This window comes from Saimiri boliviensis, chromosome 18 (assembly GCF_048565385.1).
Source record: "Saimiri boliviensis isolate mSaiBol1 chromosome 18, mSaiBol1.pri, whole genome shotgun sequence".
Classification (NCBI taxonomy): Eukaryota; Metazoa; Chordata; class Mammalia; order Primates; family Cebidae; genus Saimiri; species Saimiri boliviensis.
In genome coordinates this window covers 6246055-6265200 of record NC_133466.1, presented here as the reverse complement: position 1 = coordinate 6265200, position 19146 = coordinate 6246055, and the positions used below count along the sequence as shown (strand labels likewise).

At 42.4% G+C, this 19146-nt stretch overlaps 1 protein-coding gene across 1 annotated transcript in view; it reads left to right on the top strand.

Moving 5' to 3' along the window:
- Nucleotides 1-18161, top strand: part of IGSF5 (immunoglobulin superfamily member 5) — a 37020-nt gene extending 18859 nt beyond the window's left edge. The window contains exons 5-8 of the mRNA XM_039480372.2: nt 4324-4348; nt 8185-8276; nt 9480-9559; nt 17359-18161. Coding sequence (XP_039336306.2) covers nt 4324-4348; nt 8185-8276; nt 9480-9559; nt 17359-17469 — 308 coding nt within the window. The 3' untranslated portion in view covers nt 17470-18161. The remainder of the gene's footprint in view (nt 1-4323; nt 4349-8184; nt 8277-9479; nt 9560-17358) is intronic.
- The last annotated feature ends 985 nt before the right edge of the window (nt 18162-19146 follow it).

The following is a 19146-nucleotide window of genomic DNA, read 5'->3' as shown; positions in this document are numbered from 1 at the left end:
TTTGTGCAACCGTCACTATCATCCATCCACAGACCTAGGTTCATCTGGCAAAATAAACTCTGTATCTATCAAACAATAACTCCCTGTTCCCCTTTTCCCCCTGTCCCTGGCTACTTTCTACTTTCTACTACCATGATTCTACTTTCTATCTGTATAAATTTGACTACTCTAGGTATCTTATATAAGTGGAATAATGCAGTATTTGTCTTTTTAAAAGCGGGATACCGAGTGATATTTTGATATGTGTATACAATGTATCAATGATCAAATCAGGGTAATTGGCACATCTGTCATCTCAAACATTTATAATTTCTTTGTGTGGTGAACATTCAAAAGCTCCTCTTCCAGAATTTTGAAAACACAATACCTTATAGTTAACAATATTCACCTTACAGTGCTGCAGAACACTGAAACTTTTCCTCCTATCTAGCTGTAACTTTGTGTTCATTAGCCAGCTGTTAATGAACATACGATTCCACCATAAAACAGAAGAGCCCTGGAAAGCATTGTGTTAAGTGAAATAAATCAGGTAAAAAAAAAATTTTTTTTGAGCACATTGAAGCGTAGATTATAATTTTGGGGGTTAGAGGCTGGGAAAGGGAGATAACATCTGATTCCAACAATTATAATCTCTGCTTCGATGTGTTCAAACTTTTTTTAGCTTCCACATGTGAGTGAGAACATGTAGTATTTATCTTTCCATGCCTGACTTATTTCACTTAACGCAATGCCCTCCAGGCTCATCCGTGTTGCTGTGAATGACATGATTTCATTCTGTTTTATGATGGGATAGTATTCCATTGTGTACGCGTGCCACATTTTCTTTATACACTCATCTGTGAATAGACATTTAGATTGATTGCATATCTGAGCTATTGTGAATAGTGCTGCAATAAACATGGGTGTGCAGATATCTCTTTGACATACTGATTTCAATTCTTTGGGATACCCAGATTGCCAGATTGTATGATAGCTCTATTTTTAGTTTGTTTTTTTTTTAAACCTTCATACTGTTTTTCACAATGACTGTACTAATTCACATTTCCACCAGTAGAGTATAAGGGTTTCGATTTCTGTGCATTCTCACCAGCATTTTTATTTTTTGTCTTTTTGACAGTAGTCATTGTAACTAGGGTGAGATGATATCTCATTGTGTTTTTGATTTGCATTTCCCTGATAATTAGTGATGTTGAACATTCTCTCACACATCTATTGACCATTTACATGTCTAAGAAGACATTTAAATTGATACATGTCTGTTCAATTATTTACTCATTTTAAAATCAGATTTTTGGTTGTTGCTGCTGTTTGAGTTCCTTGTATGGGTCTGGATATTAATCCCCTATTGGATGAATAGTTTGCAAATATTTCCTCCCATTCTATAGATTATATTTTCACTGTTGATTGTTTCTTTTGCTGTGCAGAAGCTTTTCAGTTTAATTTAGTTATATTTATCTATTTTTCTTTTGGTTGCTGGTGATTTTGAAGACTTAGCCATAAAATCTTTGTCTAGGTCAGTGTCCTGAAGGATTTGTCCTGTGTTTTCTTCTAGCAGTTTTATAGTTTGGTGTCTTATATTTAATACTTTAAGTTTGAATTTGTTTTGTATCCACTGCGAGTTTGTTTTTTTATATGGTAAGAGAAGGGGTCTAATTTCATTTTTCTGTGTATGGATATCCAGTTTTCTCGGCCATATATTGAAGATGTAGCCTTTCCCCAATGTATGTTCTTGGCAACTTTGTAAAAAATCAGTTGGCTGTAAATATGTGGATTTATTCCTAGGTTCTCAATTCTGTTCCATCTGTGATATACCTTTATTCTCTGGGAAGCAGAAATTGAAAGGCAGTAAACTCCTGTTGGACCTAAATTTGATGGGAAATTGTTTTTACCTGGGAATTATTCCATGTGCCATAGATGGGTTAGTCAAAAGGAAGACACTGGATTTTAAAGGAAAACTACTAAATGACTTAGATTTTAATAGAGATGTTACAAGAGATTGCTCAGTACCTTCAGATCATTATTTCAAAGACGAGCTATGTGGAGTAGTGGGAGAAATTCTGGTTATTTGTACATCCTGGTCCCCTTCAGCTTTTGTCCATTTTATTCTAGTCTCATAAGAAGACTAACTAATGGTTGTTGGCCTACATGAGATAAGAAGGGTGTGATTTTTAGTTTCTTCATTTACGGAATGGGAATAAACACTATCCTATAGATTGGTTGTAATAATTAAATAAATTAATATCTTAAAAGTTTCTGTGATCCATCTTAGATTTAATATTTTCTTTAAGACTGGGGTTGGTGGCTCACACCAGTAATCCCAACACTTTGGGAGGCTAGGACAGGTGGATCACCTAATATCAGGAGTTCAAGGTCAGCATGATCAACATGGAGAAACCCCATCTCTACTAAAAATACAAAAAAATCAGCCAGGTGTGGTGGTGCTTACCTGTAACCCCAGCTACTTGAGAGGCTGAGGCAGGAGAATTGCTTGAACCTGGGAGGCAGAAGTTGTGGTGAGCTGAGATCACACCACTGTACTCCAGCCTGGGCAACAAGAGTGAAACTTCGTCTCAAAAACAAAAAAGAAAAAAAATATTTTCTTTAACTTTGAGATGAAAAGTCCATATGTGAGTGAACTGTACCCCTCTCTGCCCATCCCATTCACAGTAAGTCCAGATAAGGCTATGAACAGGGCTGCCAAAGCCTACTTACAATGCCCACCTTCCCCACCAGGTGTGATTCACAATGGAAATTATACGATACCTTCACATAAGTGTGAAAGATGAGTAAAGGTCTGGATTTCTCCATGATGATTATTTCAATGCTTAAAAAATATTAAACATCAACATTTTTCAAAAAGTATTTTCTGGTTCTCTGCTAATACCCAGAGATTTCTCAGTAAGCTGACTGGTTAACTGACCACCCGGGTATGGCTGAGGTTCTAGTTAGCCTGGCCTGGGAGCCTTGGGATGGCAGCATTCTAGAGGGGCCCCAGGCTCCTTTCTTATAAATTGTCCTTACACTGGGGACGTTGGAGGCTTTCCCCTATTGCTGGAGGGCATTTGCCTATTACCTGATAGTCTCTTTCCTGCAATCCAGATAGAGTTGATTCAGTTTGGGATGTAAATTGGCAGCTGTTACTAGAACTGAAAACAAGTGAGAACGTTGTCTAAAAACTAAGGAAAATGAGTATTTAAAAAATCTTAGTCAAGCTTGATATGTAGAAGACCTGGATAAAAAAGCTTGGTTGTAAAGATCACAGGCTTTTGGGACAAAAGTCTGGGGACTCGACCTGTGGCTTTTTACTCCCCATCTTCAAATCCTGGTTTCTTTCTGGTCAGTCCATGGATCCATTGACTAAATCCATTGACTGAAAATATTAGCAATTTAATGACAGTGTTTTTTTTTTTTTTGGTGGGGGTGGGGGCACAACTGTATGAATTGATCCCTCTGGTATCTATTGACTGAAAATGTATCTTTGAATTAAAGAAATATGGTAATATTAATATATTAGTGTCTAGTCTGTTAAAAATATAATATCAATAACCCCTACTTTTGAGTTATTGTAACAGTTAAATGAGCTGATACTTTGTACAGAGCCTGCGTCACGCTGGCACACAGTAAGAACTAAATGAAGAGCGGCAATCACTGGTAACACAGAACATCTCTTTTTGGTAAATGGAGTCTTTCTTTCTTTCTTTTTTTGAGACGGACTTTTGCTCTTGTTACCCAGGCTGGAGTGCAATGGCGCGATTTTGGCTCACCGCAACCTCTGCCTCCTGGGTTCAGGCAATTCTCCTGCCTCAGTCTCCTGAGTACCTGGGATTACAGGCACGCGCCACCATGCCCAGCTAATTTTTTGTGTTTTTAGTAGAGACGGGGTTTCACCATGTTGACCAGGATGGTCTCGATCTCTCGACCTCGTGATCCACCCACCTCAGCCTCCCTAAGTGCTGGGATTACAGGCTTGAGCCACCACGCCCGGCCGGTAAATGGAGTCTTTATAATCTCACTAATCAAATTCAATATTCATGAAGTAATAAGTAAATAACCTCTAAGTACCTGAAATATAGTAAGTACTGTACAGTCTATATTTCAGGTAGATAGAAGTTATTTATTTTTCTGGTAGTTAACAGTGAATTCTACTTTCCTATGCCTAGAAGTCACTTGATAATTTGGTGTGGGAAAACTTAATAATATCCTTTGGGTCACAAATACTAATGTTAGGTTGTTAAAATAAGGGAGCCTATGAAAATTAATGAGACTCAATTTTTAGAATAACTATCCTGATTCTTCTAATGTAATTTTTTTTTTTTTTTGCAGGAATTCGCATTCAATTTCAAAGAAGGTAAGTTTGAAAGCACATCTATTTTCTGAAAACAAAACAAAAAAACTGAACAACAACAATAATAACAATACATACACACCGCTGAGGGCTTTTCAGATTTATGTTATTTAAAATGAAGTACTGAAAGTAGGCAGCACTGAAAAACACGTATGCCAATAACAAACCCATAGGACAACATTAATTGCGGAGTGAAACAGGCGGGTTGCCACTGCCTACCTTTGACTTGCTCTGGTTCCTTAGGGAAACGGAGATTTTCTTAGTGTCTGGCATTTGCAACTCTTTCCACAAGAGGACACTGTGCACCAGGACTATCATCCTGCCTGCTTTGGGCAGAGGCGGGGGCCACCAGCAGAGGCCCTGCTGGGATTTGTGGGGGAGTGGAGAGCAGTGAGCCAAGCCGGATGCCTGCAAGGCACTTGAAACTATCCAGCCAGACAAATTAGGCAGTGTTTGGTGCTCATTCAGCCAAGGGGAGTGGACAGGACTGAAAAGTTCCTCTCATCCCCGGGCTGCCCAGCAGTAGCTGCAAGCACTTTTAAGGTAGCTATGTCAAGGACTTGGAATAAGTAGCCAGTAGCCCTTTTAAATGTCTGTAATATTAACACAGCCGTATGTGCACCAACGGGATGGTTTTTTAGACAGCCGTTGTTTGTTGTGGGTAATATAACAACACATGTAGTTATCGGTATTTTATTAGAATATTTACATTTTGAAGTGCTGAGATTCCACAATACGCTTTGGCCACATTCTGCGAATAAATGTGCGCCATCACCCTGTGGCAAACTCTATCCCTTCTCCCCCTGACCCCAGCCGTGGTGAAGGTTGGAGAGAGGATTCCACAAAGCAGCAATCTGAAACTATTCCCCCTTTGAGGCCTGACCTCGGGCAAGGAAAGAGGAAGAAAAACGGGCCCTGATAATTATTCTGGCATTTCTCTTGATTGCTACTACTGGCAGAAAGGAAGCCTGGACTCCTGGTTCACTGCTGTTGACTGTGCCAACACCTTCCATTTCTGTTCTCTGGGGTCTTAGGCGATTTCAAAGCACAGTAAAGTGAGCAGTAGCTACTCAGGATAACGGGTGGAGAATAACAGCAACCACAGAATAATGACACTGGGAGCACGAGAATAGCTAGTATACCTTGAGTGCCTAATGTCCACGCCAGGTACTCATGGCTCCACACTTTGTAAGGTTTTTTTTTTGTTGTTGTTGTTGTTAGAATGTGAACTGGGCGGACCTGCCTCAGGGTTTGGGCCCTTCATCTCTATGCAGCCCTTGAACTTAGGCCAGACTGCATTAGGCCCCAGAGGGACAATGGGGGCTGCTCACTGGATAATCCAATCCCACTTGCTTTCCTCTTTCATGATGTTCATGGTGCTAGCTCCAGCTGCTCAAGGACTTCTTTTGTATTGAAATAAATAAAATAAGATACATATATGTGTGTATTTGTGTATATATATACATATAGTTGTATGTTATAGAAAAACAATGCATGCTTATTTTAGAAAAAATTAAATATAACGACAGGTTAAAAAAATCACCCACACTGCTATAGTTCTGAAGTAATTATTGTTAACTAAGTATGTATGTATCTACATGCTCAGGTGTTCATATATCCACTCATAGATGTGCACACAAAGCATTCTGTGAAATTTAAATCATAGTAAACTTTGAAAACTTGCTCTTTTCACTTGCCCATTCTGAAGATTATTTCTGTTAACGAATGCTTGCCCACAGCATTTTTGTCTTGTTTGATAGTTTTAGGTAGAACTATATTGTAAGTGTGGAGAAGTGCACAAGTTACAGGTGTGTAGCTTGATCAGGTTTCACAAAAAGCACAAATGCCTGGGCTTGATGGCTGAAATTCACAGCCGGAACATCCTCATCATCCCTAAAGCCCCCTAGACCCTCCTCAAATTACTGCCTACCTCTCCTCCCCAAAGGTGACATTCTTCTGACATCTTGTCCACTTCCCCAGAGATCAGGTGCATATCAACTGTATATCAGTGGTATCATTTTCTGTATAGTCACTTATGTCTGCCTTTTTGAGCCTCTCACTCCGAGACTGATCCATACTGTGGCACGTGGGTGTCAGTGGCTTATTATTATGTAGTAATATTACATTTGGGGCACATATGGAATTTATTTTTACCTTTTGCTTTAAATGGGTGTTTGAATAGCCAGGTTGGGACCAATACGGACACTAGCTCTCTGGCCAGGCACAGTGGTTCACTCCTGTATTCCCAGCACTTTGGGAGGCTGAGGCGGGTGGATTCCTTGAGCCCAGGAGCTTGAGACCAACCTGAACAACATGGAAAAGCCCCATCTTCACAAAAAGTACAAAATTGGCCAGGCATGATGGCGCTTGCCTGTAGTCCCAGCTACTCAGGAGGCCGATGTGGGAGGATCACTTGAGCCCAGGAGGCAGAGGTTACAGTGAGCCAAGATCACACCATTGTACTCCAGCCTGGGTGACAGAATGAGACCTTGTCACAAAGAAACAACAACAAAGCAGTACCTACTCTGAGCATTCTCGTAGCCATCTTTTGGTGAACATAAGTACTCATTTCTCTTTGGTTCTGTGAGGAAATATAGTTGGCCCTCTGTATCTGCAGGTTCCACATTTGCTGATTCAACCAACTATGGGTCAAAAATATTTGAAAAAAATACAACGGTAAAAAATAATACAAAATAAAGAAGGAGTACAGTAGAACAACTATTTGCATAGCATTGACATTGTATTAGGTATTATAAATAATTTAGAGATGATTTAAAGTATGTGGGAGGATACACGTCGGTTATATGCATACGCAAATATAACGCCATTTTATATCAGAGACTTGAACATTCCCAAAGTTTGGTATCTGCAGGGCTCCTGGAATCAATCCCTAACAAAGACCAAGGGAGACTGTATCTAGTCCCAAAAACTGGGCAAGAAGGTCGCATATGTTCAGCTTTAGACGATGCCACATTTTTCCAGAGAAGATGTACCAGCGTACACTCCCACCAGCAGTGCGTGAGAGCGCTCATATGTAATAATTTTGACAGGCGGCGTGGAATTCCATTATAGAGAACTATCATTTATTTTACTGGCCCCTCTGCTTAGGCACTTGGTTGGTTGCAGTTTGCCTTTATAAGTAGCTCACGAATCGGCATTCTTTCAAGTACATATTTGCACATATCCTTGATTGTTTCCCTAGCATACATCCTTGGAGGTCAAGTATGACTATTTTGAATTCTTTGGCTATCCATTGCCAGACTTCCTTCCAGCCTCCAAACCCTAGGAGGCTGCACCAACCTTTGCTTTATTTCAGGAGTTGGCACAACTTTTACATAAAGGGCCACCTAGTAAATATTTTTAGTTTTGCCAGCCATATGGTCTCTGTCACAAGGACTCAACTCTGCTGTGACACCATGACTATGGCTACGTGTTTAGGTAGCCATAGACAATATGTGAGCTGACTGGTGTGGCCGTGTTCCAGTGAAACTTTATTTACAAAAACGGGATGGGTCAGATTTGGCCTGTGGGTCCTAAGTTTGCTGACTGTTGCTTTATTTGGTGAATGCTTTCTGAGAGTTGAGCACCAACTGGGGAGTGGGCCGCATGGGCCACGATAAACTTTCATCTCTCCCCATAATGGGAATGTGTGAATAGGCAGGCATCTATACCTGCCACACAGAAGCCAGCGACAGGGCTATAGGCTTCCTGTGTTAAGTTCAATGTGTAAACATACTCTTGAGTGTAACCATGTGAACCACGTAGGTATCCATTGCCAATTAACACTTGGCAATGTTAATGCCAACACTTAACATGAACATAAAATGGTCTAATTGCAGGAAATCTGAAAAAGAGAAGGAAAAAAAAGAAACGGAGACAAAAAGTGGAAATGAAAACCCTGACTACAGATCAGACGAACCAAAGACCACAGGTGAGTAGACATGAGGGGTGGTAGAAAGACCTGGAAAAGGGGGAGCTGGAAGAAGGGCTGGCTTGCTAGATGCCAGCTGCACAGGGAGGATAACTTAGTCATGGTGATTATTATTTTTTGGATAAATTTTAGAAGAAATTCTAGAATGAGGAATATTCTAGTAGGTTAACACTAAAAACCCACCTGTTTAATGCTTAAAGTGAGGAAGAACCCTGAAAGCTTTAAACGTTTTTGTTTTTTCCCCATGCTTTCTTTTTTTGTTTAAACCCGTCTACATTAAAATATGTTGGGGGTAACTTCCTCCCAATTTCAACTAGAGTCAAGCAAGAAATCTGTTCCCTTGGAATGTAACAGGCTGTTGGGGAATGCTGGAAAACTAGACCCCCTTTTGGAGAGTCTTGCTGTAGTATCTCATTTTCTTTCCATGAGACAATACAGAGTGATAATGGGGTGGGGGTACCTCTAAGTCAGACATCGCCAGGGAGCAGCAGCTCTCAAAATTTGAAAGTCGATGAGAGGAGAAGGCTGAACACACCCTCCTCTGCAGGATGAAGGAGACACCTGCCCTCATAGGCTACCAGGAAAACCAAATTCCATGGGAAGGTTTCCAGCCATTCAGTCCTTGCTGAGGGGCCTACACACCTTCTTTTTCCACTAAAATTGGGGCTCTACTTTTGGCAGCCCCATTTTTTTTTCATTTTACCATGGCTGCCTCCCATGTGTATTCCAGATTGCATTTTTCGATTAAAAAAAATTCCAGAGAGCATGGACTATTTTATTTGATAATCTCACGACAGCTTCTTGCAGTTTCGTGTTAGTGAATATGTGTTCATTAGTATTTTGAACAATTAATTATCTCAATGAAAATCATGGCCCAAATGGAACATCTCTGTCTCTTTTATCTCCATTTGTCTGGCATTTATTGTCCTTGATCAGCTACTGAAGCTTTAGATCATTTTGTCTCTGGGTGAAACTAATGTGTTGAGAAAGAAATTGATTTTGAGTTAGTTCTCCATATCTTTATTTCTTTGAAAAAATAATGTTCTAAAGGTATGCGATCTCAAGGGGACTTAAAAAAAAGTGTTCATGGTGAAAGATTATGCCAGGGGTACTACTTAAAAGCAAATGTTTCTTTATAAATCAGAATTGTTAGACCACTTGGTTTTTGCCACTTAATACCCTAAAATTGTTCTTCTGTTGCAGAAATTGATTCTCTCCCTCCTAAATCCTGTGAATCCAGCGATCCTGGACAAAGAAGCAGTAGCTGTGGCCCCCCTCAACAGGTGATTTAGATCATTTTCCCCCCTTTTGGAGTTTTTTTTGCCATTTAAAAATTCTTACTCTGTGGTTGGTGATTATAAAATGGTGCACATTGTATATTCATGATGGTAGCACTTTCCTCCCCTCCACATCAACTGGTCAATGTGGAGAAACGGGGCTGAGACATGGACTGTTCCTTGCTTTCAGTAGTGGTGGCTCCAGGATCAAGGCTGGTTTTGGGGAACAGCTCTGTGTTCACGTTTTGGGAGGATGTGACTTGATTTGGGACATACCCGTCTGAGTTGGCGTAAGAGTGAGCAGCATATATAATGTCCCATTTATTCTCTTCAAGCCACCTTCTCCCAGGTCTCAAGTCTGTTCTGCTCTCCTGGTTACCCGGCTCCCACGTGGTACTCCTCTGTACTTGGACCCTTGGGGTCTTTGGGCTCATAGAAGGATGTACTGGGTTTGAGGATCAGGACAGAGAAAATGTGATTTGCTCTGCATGCAAGTTCTATGCTGGTAAGCTTGAGGGCTGAAAAAATCTTGTTGGAGTTAGAATTTTAGTGGAGAGAGGATGAGTCCTTGATGATTAAGGAATACGGCCAGAACTGCTAAGAGGCTGGAGGTGCCATTGACTTAGATAAGGTATGTTATGGGTGGAGCAGATTAGCGGGGAAGCTCAGACGTCTACTTTGGAGCTTGTAGATTCTAAGACCTCTGTTAGATGTCCACATGGAGATGCTGAATGTGTAGTTACATTCACCAGTCTGCAGTTCCAGGGAGAGATACTAGCTGTAGATACTGGTTGGCTGCTTGGCAATGTTTTGTTGGGAGCTTCTTTTCATACGATGCTTCACTTAAAGAAAACAGTCAACTGGTAGCCCTGAGGACTTAGTATGTTAGTTTGCTGGTGCAGAGTCAACATTGGTTATCATACATGAATGAATTAGAGTTTGTTTTATATCCCAAATAATAAATTAGGTAGAATATTTGTAATCAACACCCTTTTCTGACCTGCGCAAATTCAACTGTGAACGAGAAGTATTTCAAGGCGATTCTGTGATCGTGTCCCTAACAAGTATAGATGTTATCTTCTTTTACCTTTTGGAAAAGGCAGACTTGCAGACTGGGTTTCAGATAGCATACTGGGCCAGGTGGGTTGGATTTGTTCTGCTAGGAGCTGCTTTACCTGAGGGGACGATGCCCAGCAGGTACCTGTGCAGCCTCCGATGTTTCTTTCTTGGTACAGGTTTTTACCTGAGTTTCCAGGCAGCTCTGGGCAATAACATTCCTCCCTGCAATTGGGATTCAGCTCAATAACATACATCTTGCCAGTGATGTGTGTTTTTCAAGCCTGTAGGGAGGAAGGGAGCTCTGATTGATGCTCAGTCATGTACTGGATAAACCTAAGTGATACCATTAATATTACTGTCAACATAGGTAGCCAGATAATAAGACATAGGAGGGGTCTGGGGCATAAAGGAAGCTGTGCCCAGCTAACAAATAGTTAACTCCTGGTACAAGTTTCAATGACTTTCCTCAGGCTAGGTGTCAGGAAAATGGAGAGGTAATGATTTTTTCCATCAGGGCTGCTTGCATTTAATCTGGAGCTGGAAGGGATGATGATGCAACAGGTTTGCTTTAGATGGACCAGCCTCTGAGTAAAAGGTGGCTGTGGAAGGGAGTAATTGATGGGTTGTGAGCGATGTTGCATGTCAGTTCTTCCATCACTGGGCCTGAGTGGGCATTGCAAGCTAGAGAAGGGGCATGGCTGGCTGCGGGGCTCTCTCCCACCCCAGCTCCAAGCACGGACACCCAAGAGCACATTTAAGCCAACCATGATTTCCACAGCCCTTCTGTGGTTATCTTTGTCTATCAAGTGTGTTTCTATCAGACAAGCCAGTGTTCAGCTATGAGGTTGTGGGGAGGGTGTAAGTTGGGAGAAGATTCAGAATAGGTCATGCCACATCATTCTGTTTGAAATACATCTAGTATGAATGAGGAGGAAGGGGAAAGCTAGGTGCATTTGGATATCCAAGTGGAGAATGACGTTTTGGAGCTCGGAGCGGATGCTTCTTTATGCTTGTAGCGTTCTTTTGAACATACACAGGGAGAGAAACTTAAGAGGTTTCTGCTACTGAAACATGTACCCAGCTAAATAATCTATTGGTGGAAAAAGAACAGTGACCCTCGAGGTGCTGAGCCCTGGGGACTGGTAACGTATACTCCCGTTTCTTATTTCCTGAAAGGTTTGTCGTCTTCTAGGGGAGCCAGTCACCTCATCAGAGAGCACCCAGGCGCTTAAGAAACAAATCAGGACTCTAGGAAGATGAATTATCTTGGCCTGGGCTAGAAACTAGTGAGGCTTATTAAATAACTGGCTCTTTCTACGCGTAGTGTGCCTGAGTAACAAATCGTTAGCTTCTGGTACAAGTTCCAGTGACTTTCCTCCGGCTGGGTGTCAGGAAAATGGAAAGGTAATGCTTTTTTCCATTTAGGACAAAGGATTTAGGACATTTGGGATTTAGGACAAAGTCCTAAACAAGAGGTCTATCTTTGATTATGACAAAGGAGGGACTTTGCAGTCGTGGGCCCAGACAGCGCCTCCAGGTTGCGCATTTGGAGAACCTGGATGCAGGATTACCATGGCTGTGTTTCCCGGGAAGCACTTAGAGAAGGAATGAGCAAAATGAGCCACAGTGGAAAGGCTGGGCCTGGGCACACAACAGTTCCCTTCCGTTTGCTTGGTTCAAAGAAGACATAGACCCTGCTGTTCTCAACTGGCCACTTGAGAGCTGCCAGAATGGCCAAGCCACAGCTTGTAGGAGCAGTCAAGGTGACCTTGGCACAGAGTTTCTTTTCAAGACTTCCCCAGAAGAGACCCTTCAGCCCTGCCAGGTCTCTGTCACCAGGTTCATGCTGTGTGGGCTGATGAGGAGCTCTGAGTTCTGAATTCCTTGGTCCAAGGTGTGAAGACAATGCAATGTGTGCCTTCTTTTCTCAAAACTTTTCTCCATTCTGCAATAAGCCTTGTTCCTTGTAGGGCCTAGGAGAGGCAGCTGAGAGCGATTCAGAGCCCCATCTCAGTATTCCTTTCATCCCCGGCTCCACAGGCCTCAGTATGGCTCCAATTTGTCAGAGTCTCCTGCACCGCTGCTGGATGTTCTGCACACACAGGCCTCTCAGGCCCAGAGCTGGTGCCCAGCAGGGCTCCTGTGTGAGAAGCTGGCTTGTTAGAGTTCAGGATTGTTGACTACAGATTGCACTATTTTGCAGAAACCCCGCATGAAGCTCAGGTCCTGAAAAGCCTGTAGATTAGACTAAAAGATCTCAAACTGTGAGCCAGCCTGAAGCAAACGCTTTTCCGATCGTGGTTGCTGAAGAGCTAGTTGGGTCAGATAAATGGCCTGTCCGTGGAGATGTGGCACACTCAACGGCTGCTAAAGCTGCTGCTTTGTTTTCATAGATCGCAGAGCAGGATAGTCTTGGTTTTGTGAACAGGACGGCGACTGCTGATCACAGACACTCGCTCTCTGTTCATGCTGTATTCTCTGCTGAAACTAGTGAACTGTTTACACTCAGCATTTTCAGGAGGTCTTAACTAACGGTTGACTGTTGACTACACACAGGCTAGTCCAGCATTTCTAGGTGCTCAGTAAACAGTTACTCATTAGAGTGGAGAATACCTTCCATGCCCAGCATTACGCTGTCACAAGCAAGATGCTATAAGGTCCATGGATGTTCAGATAAACAAAGTTCCTTTGCTTTTTTTAAACTTTCGGATGGAGTTTTGTACTGTCGCCCAAGCTAAAGTGCGGTGGCAGTGGGGCGATCTCAGCTCACTGCAAACTCCGCCTCCCGGGTTCAAGTGATTCTCCTGCCTCAGCATCCCGAGTAGCTGGGATTATAGGCACCTGCCAGCATGCCCAGCTAATTTTTGTATTTTTAATAGAGATGAGGTTTCACCATATGGGCCAGGATGGTCTCAAACTCTTGACCTCAGATGGTCTATCCGCCTCAGCCTTCCAAAGTGCTGATATTACAGGCATGAGCCACTGTGCCTGGCCTTTTAAAAAAAAGCTTGAGGCATGGTCTTTGTTGCCCAGGATGAAGTACACTGGCACCATCATAACTCATTGTAACCTCATATTCCTGGGGCTCAAGGGATCCTCCTGCCCTGGCTTTCCAAAGAGCTAGGACTACAGGCATTTGCTGCCATACCTGGCTAATTTTATTTATTTATTTATTTTTGTAGGGATCGGGGGGTGGTGTCTGATATATTTGCCTAGGGTGTTCTTACACTCTTGGCCTAAGCGATCCTCCACATTGGCCTCCCAGAGCACTGGGATTATGGGCATGAGCCACTGCACCTGACCCCAGCTTCCTTTGCTCTGAATCCCAATCAGCTGTGACAAAAACATGGTTAGATCACTACAGATGAATGTTCAACCTAAAATAACATCGTGTTTTGGGTCATTGAGAAAAGTTACATAATTTCATATGAAACTACCATTCCACTCCTTTGTGATGGGGGCACTTTGGTTTTCTTCAGGGCCCCATTGCTTAAATATACCCCCAGGATGGGGAAATCTGACATGCCAGGGTTGGCCCACAGAAGTCACTGATGAGGCCCTTGGGAAGTCCAGATTCACGGTCCTCACCTCTAGACATCAGGACTCGAGTGTTGAGGCAATGCTTAAGCAGCTCTGCCTTTTAGGACAACTTGATGTGGCTAGGCTTATGAGTTACTGATTACCTTACAGCAAGAGGGGAACCAGGAGTTTTGGAAAGGAAAGAGTGGCAGGTCCCCCAGCAGCAGTCTGCCACCTTCATAACTTTACCTGCCCGACGGGTACTCAGCAATTCCGCTTTCTTGGCATCCTAGGCCTTCATACTAGCCTGTGCTAACCCACCTGGAGGGAGCGCTACTGGGGTTGAAGGTGCCGATGCTCTTGCCCCCTCTGCCGGGAGTCAGCTGTAGTTCTGCAAGGAGAGGAGTGTCTGGACCCTGGGTCCGGAGTCTGGGTGGCACCCAGCGCAGGTGGGGGACGGCGTTAGGCAGAGCAGCAGGTTTCCAGGTTACTTGTGCCCTCACCTTCAATGTCACAACCCTTCATCTCTTCTTCCCGAGTGGTACACATCTGTGTCTATATCTCAAGCTTCCGTGGGTCTCTGCATATGGCATCTTTGTGGTGAATCACCCAGCTCAACTTAATAACATCCAACAGTTACTAAAACAGGAAACTAGAACTTTAATGTTTTAGGAAAGGGCAGAGAACCCCATTTTCTGCTGCCCCAGCCTCCCATAGCTCCTGCCCCTTTGGCATCCTTTCGGTTAAGGTCCAGCATGCCACGAGTACACACTGCCGTGGAGACCAGCAAAGATGAGATGCAGTGGTGAAATCTTTTTTCAAACTCTTTAGTTATCTCCCAATGTTTTCAGTGCCGGGAGTCCTTAGAAAACCTCAGAAGGGTGGGGGAATGTCTCAGGAGCGGTGTCACTGGGGGACAAACTGGGGGCTAGAGTTTTGACCCAGCAAAGGCCAGACACTGTGGCCAGGAGCTATGGGGACAACTGCGGATAGACGGGTTCCTCAGGAGGATGCTGGATTGTAGGCAATGGAAAGAGGCACCAGTTCCTAGACCTCTTGGTCTCCAGGCTGCCTGGAGCTCCCTCTTCTGCTCATCTCCATCTCTAAGCCCCCTCTCCTGCCAAGTTCTTCCCTGAATATGGGACTTTCTGATCAAGAAACGGGGCAGTCCTAGTTCCTGCCGCCACCTGGCAGAAATGGTGGATGTACTTCCTGAGTTCTCTATTCCGGTTTTCCCAAAGAACGCTTGCTGAGTATGGAGGTGCACCCAGCGCCTATAAATACCTCTGCCTTGGTACCCTGCTGGCATAGCAGCAGCTCTCAGTACAGCCCTGTGCCAGGAGCACACTGGGTTCTTGTTAAAATGCACACTCTTGGGCCTCCGCCAGACTTTCTGGATCAGAGTGTCTGGGAGAGAGGGCCAAAGAATCAGTATTTTTATCACATTCTCCAGGTGATCTGCTTTGAGGAATTTTCTTGTCCCAGTGTGAAGACACCACAGACATGTATAGCATTGTTTCTAAGGGAGTGCGTTCCCTGATTTCTAGAAGTCTTCTTCCTACGACTGTGCATTTAGAATTACATGTACCTGGTGTCTCTGCTCCACTGACTTTGCTGCAAAGCACAGAGAGGAGTTTGAGATGCTTATGGTGATGCCGTGATGAAAGGCAAGTGAAGGGTCTTGACACCAAATGCTCCACTGTCCACGTGGCACCCTGCCAGGGACACTCTTATGTAAACCTCCCATACTTTAGACAGAGTCTAAAGCACACTGCATTCAACATAAATGAAAAAATAGGATCCTAGACCGTAGAGAGCTTGATCATGCATTAAACTGTAAGAAGGGTCAGAAGGAAAAGGAGAGACTGACTTTCCAAACTGACGTATACAATATGACACTTTTCTTCTCTGATTATTTCTCTGATGACTCAATCTACAGGTAGAATATGTAGTACTGACATTGTTTTCTAGACAAGAGTTTCCCTGTCGGTGAAATATAATAAATTTGGGTGTCACTGCAGCTCAAATATGTGAGGGTAAAAGTAATAAGTAAAATTAGAAATTCTCACTCAAATTTACAGTCAGTTACTGGGAAAGGCATGCTTTTAAAATTTTTATATGGAGCCAGGGGATTTGCAAATGTTTTGTATCTTGGTGAACAGTTAAAACAAAGAAGCCTCCTTTTCCTCCCCTCGTCCTGTGCCTTACCTCACTGTCGGTGCTTGTTTTAGGCAATTCTCTGTCTCTGTCATTTTTGGAAGGTGGGCATATGAACAAACTTGAAACCTGGATTAAGTCTTCCCCACAAGTCACCCCTTCATTGAGATAAACAGAAATACATGCTTGATAAATTTAGAAAACAGCGACGTTTGCACAACCCAGCAGTGAAAACGAAAGCCAACAACAGTAAAAGTCTCTAGTATGTTCGTGGAAGAAGGCACAAATCTCACAGCATTGCTGACGTAGTTTCATCCACTGTCCAGTTTTCCCTGTGTTATTGGGAGTCAACAAATTAAAAGCATGAGCCAGAGTAATTCTATCCTCAAGACTTACTAGCATGCCATCGCAATGTGAATAATTCATCGCTCCCGGTTACATTATTTAAGATGTTAAATGCAGCTACTGTGCCCTGGAACCTGAGCTGCCACTCTCAGGACTGGCAGGAAAAACGCGTTGCACACATTTTAATAGGGCAATGTTATTAGACAGGCATTGGCCACTCTGGAGGATTAAATAGTTTGTTTGAGATTACATTTCTGAATGAGAACAGGGATGACTGTGTTTCTCCCTGATAGGGAAAGGGAACAGATGGCTGATCTGTCTGGAGTCACTTCTTCAAGTTTGTCCCCCTCCTCTAGAAGCAATGCATGCACTTTAAGAAGTTAAAAAATATTTTGTATTTTCATAAAAAATTTAGCCAGCAAAGCAAGAACTTCCATAGGAAAATTGAAAAACAAAACAAAACAATAAATCATTGTGGTAATTTGCCTTAATAAAAACAAATACTGATTCTTGGAATTGGATTGCTCTTTAGGGCCTGAACTCGGAAAACTTCTATATTGTGTGTTATTGGAAATAATGAAAGAAAGGAAGAGCTTATTTTAAGATTTCTGTTCTTCCCTGCACCTTACTTTTATCTTAACAGATGAGTGAAGCTTCCTTTTCAAGTGTACCTTTTACAGTCATCTCAACCCATTAAATTGACTTTTTTCCTCCTCTGTTGCCAGGAGGCTGATCAATGTCTGCCCAGGCCAGCAAATCACCCACAGGCTTCTTTTAATCTGGCCAGTCCTAAGGAGTTCAGGAATGCAACTTTAGTACAGCAAAGACTTCCCTAAGCTACTCTGAACACTTCACTGACAATTTACAACATGGTGACGGCATCCTTCCTTTTCATCCTGAGACTGGCCCGCGGCTCTGCCAACATTACCTGAACAGGAGATGTCGGAGTCATCAGAACTGATACTTGACAGTGAGAGAAGGAATTGATTTTCCCAGATTTCAAAGTAGAATGTGACTTTTAAAAGGTTTCAAGGTTTCTGTGAATTCCATGAAGTTACTAAGTAAAAGTTGCAAATTCATCATAATTTTTCTCGACACTCAACACTCCCACTTGTTAATCCAACAAACGGTAGATAAAATTCTGCATTCTACCATAACTTTAAAAAGTTTTGATTATCTTAAAGCATATGAAGATGATATTTGTATATATTTAATATGCAGGGGTATTACTACATATTATCAGTGAAATGTGAGTATTAAAAATGAGGGTCAACCAGAAGTCTACAGTTGACTCTCAAAACTGAGCTCAGTTAAAATAAGATTCAGTCCTAATATGGAGATGCATGTTCCTTAATATCTCACGAAGTATTTACATGAAGACATTCACTTTTATCTGTCCCTTATCAGACTTATTTGAACCTCCTCAAATGAATTGCATGTGACTTGTGCTCTGTAGAGGGTGGACCTAACCTACTATGCATACCATGAAAAACTGGAAATGGGCATTGTAGTCTTTAATTAATAAAAAGGAAAGCACCAAAAAATGTGTATTGCCTTTCTTAACTCGTCACTCTTCAGGTGGTAGTTTAAAGAAGCACTGTTCAGGAATCAAGCCTTTTCCAAGAAGAAAACAAGAGCTTTTGGTTAAAACCCATCCCATCTTCACATTTATCTTTGCTGACTGTACATTCACTTCATCTAAAATTAACATGGATATTGTTATGAAGAATGAATTGCTGCCTTTCCCAAATATTTTTTTTTCCATGTAGATACAGTCAGTGAATTTCACTGCCCATTTTACCCCTTCATATTTAACCTAGAGGCAAGACTGTGATTTGACTGTGCTCTGAACTGATTGGTGCAGATTTCTATGCTGGTTATAATTAGCAACAGCTCTGAGCCCTTCAAGCGCAACCATGCTATTGCTAAAGCAGAATTTAACTTTTAAAATGTGTCAGGATTTTAGTGAATTCCTTACAAATATTTAGTAATAGTTGCAAATTTGTCATGATGTTTCTCATCATTCACTCCTGCTAGCTAATCCAATAAATGGTAGTCTTACACTACCATGATTTATAAAATACTTTAATGATCTTAAATCAGTTTCAGCCCCTACCCAGGACCTTCCTATAAATAAGAAACTAAGTGAAGGAGTGTATTCATCTGTTCTCATGCTGCTAATAGAGACGCACCCCAGACTGGGTAATTTTATAAAGAAAAAGAGGTTTAATGGACTCATGGTTCCACATTGCTGAGGAGGTCTCACAATCATAGTGGAAAGTGAAGGAGGTGCAAAGGCACGTCTTACATGGTGGCAGGCAAGAGGGAACTGCCCTTTATAAAACCATCAGATCTCATGAGACTTATTCAGTATCATGAGAACAGCACAGGAAAACCCATCCCTGTAATTCAGTTACTTATCACTGTGTTCCTCCCACAACATGTGGGGAGATGAGTTTTGGGTGGGGAAACAGCTAAACCATATCAAGGGGTATTTTCTGGCACCCTGTGGA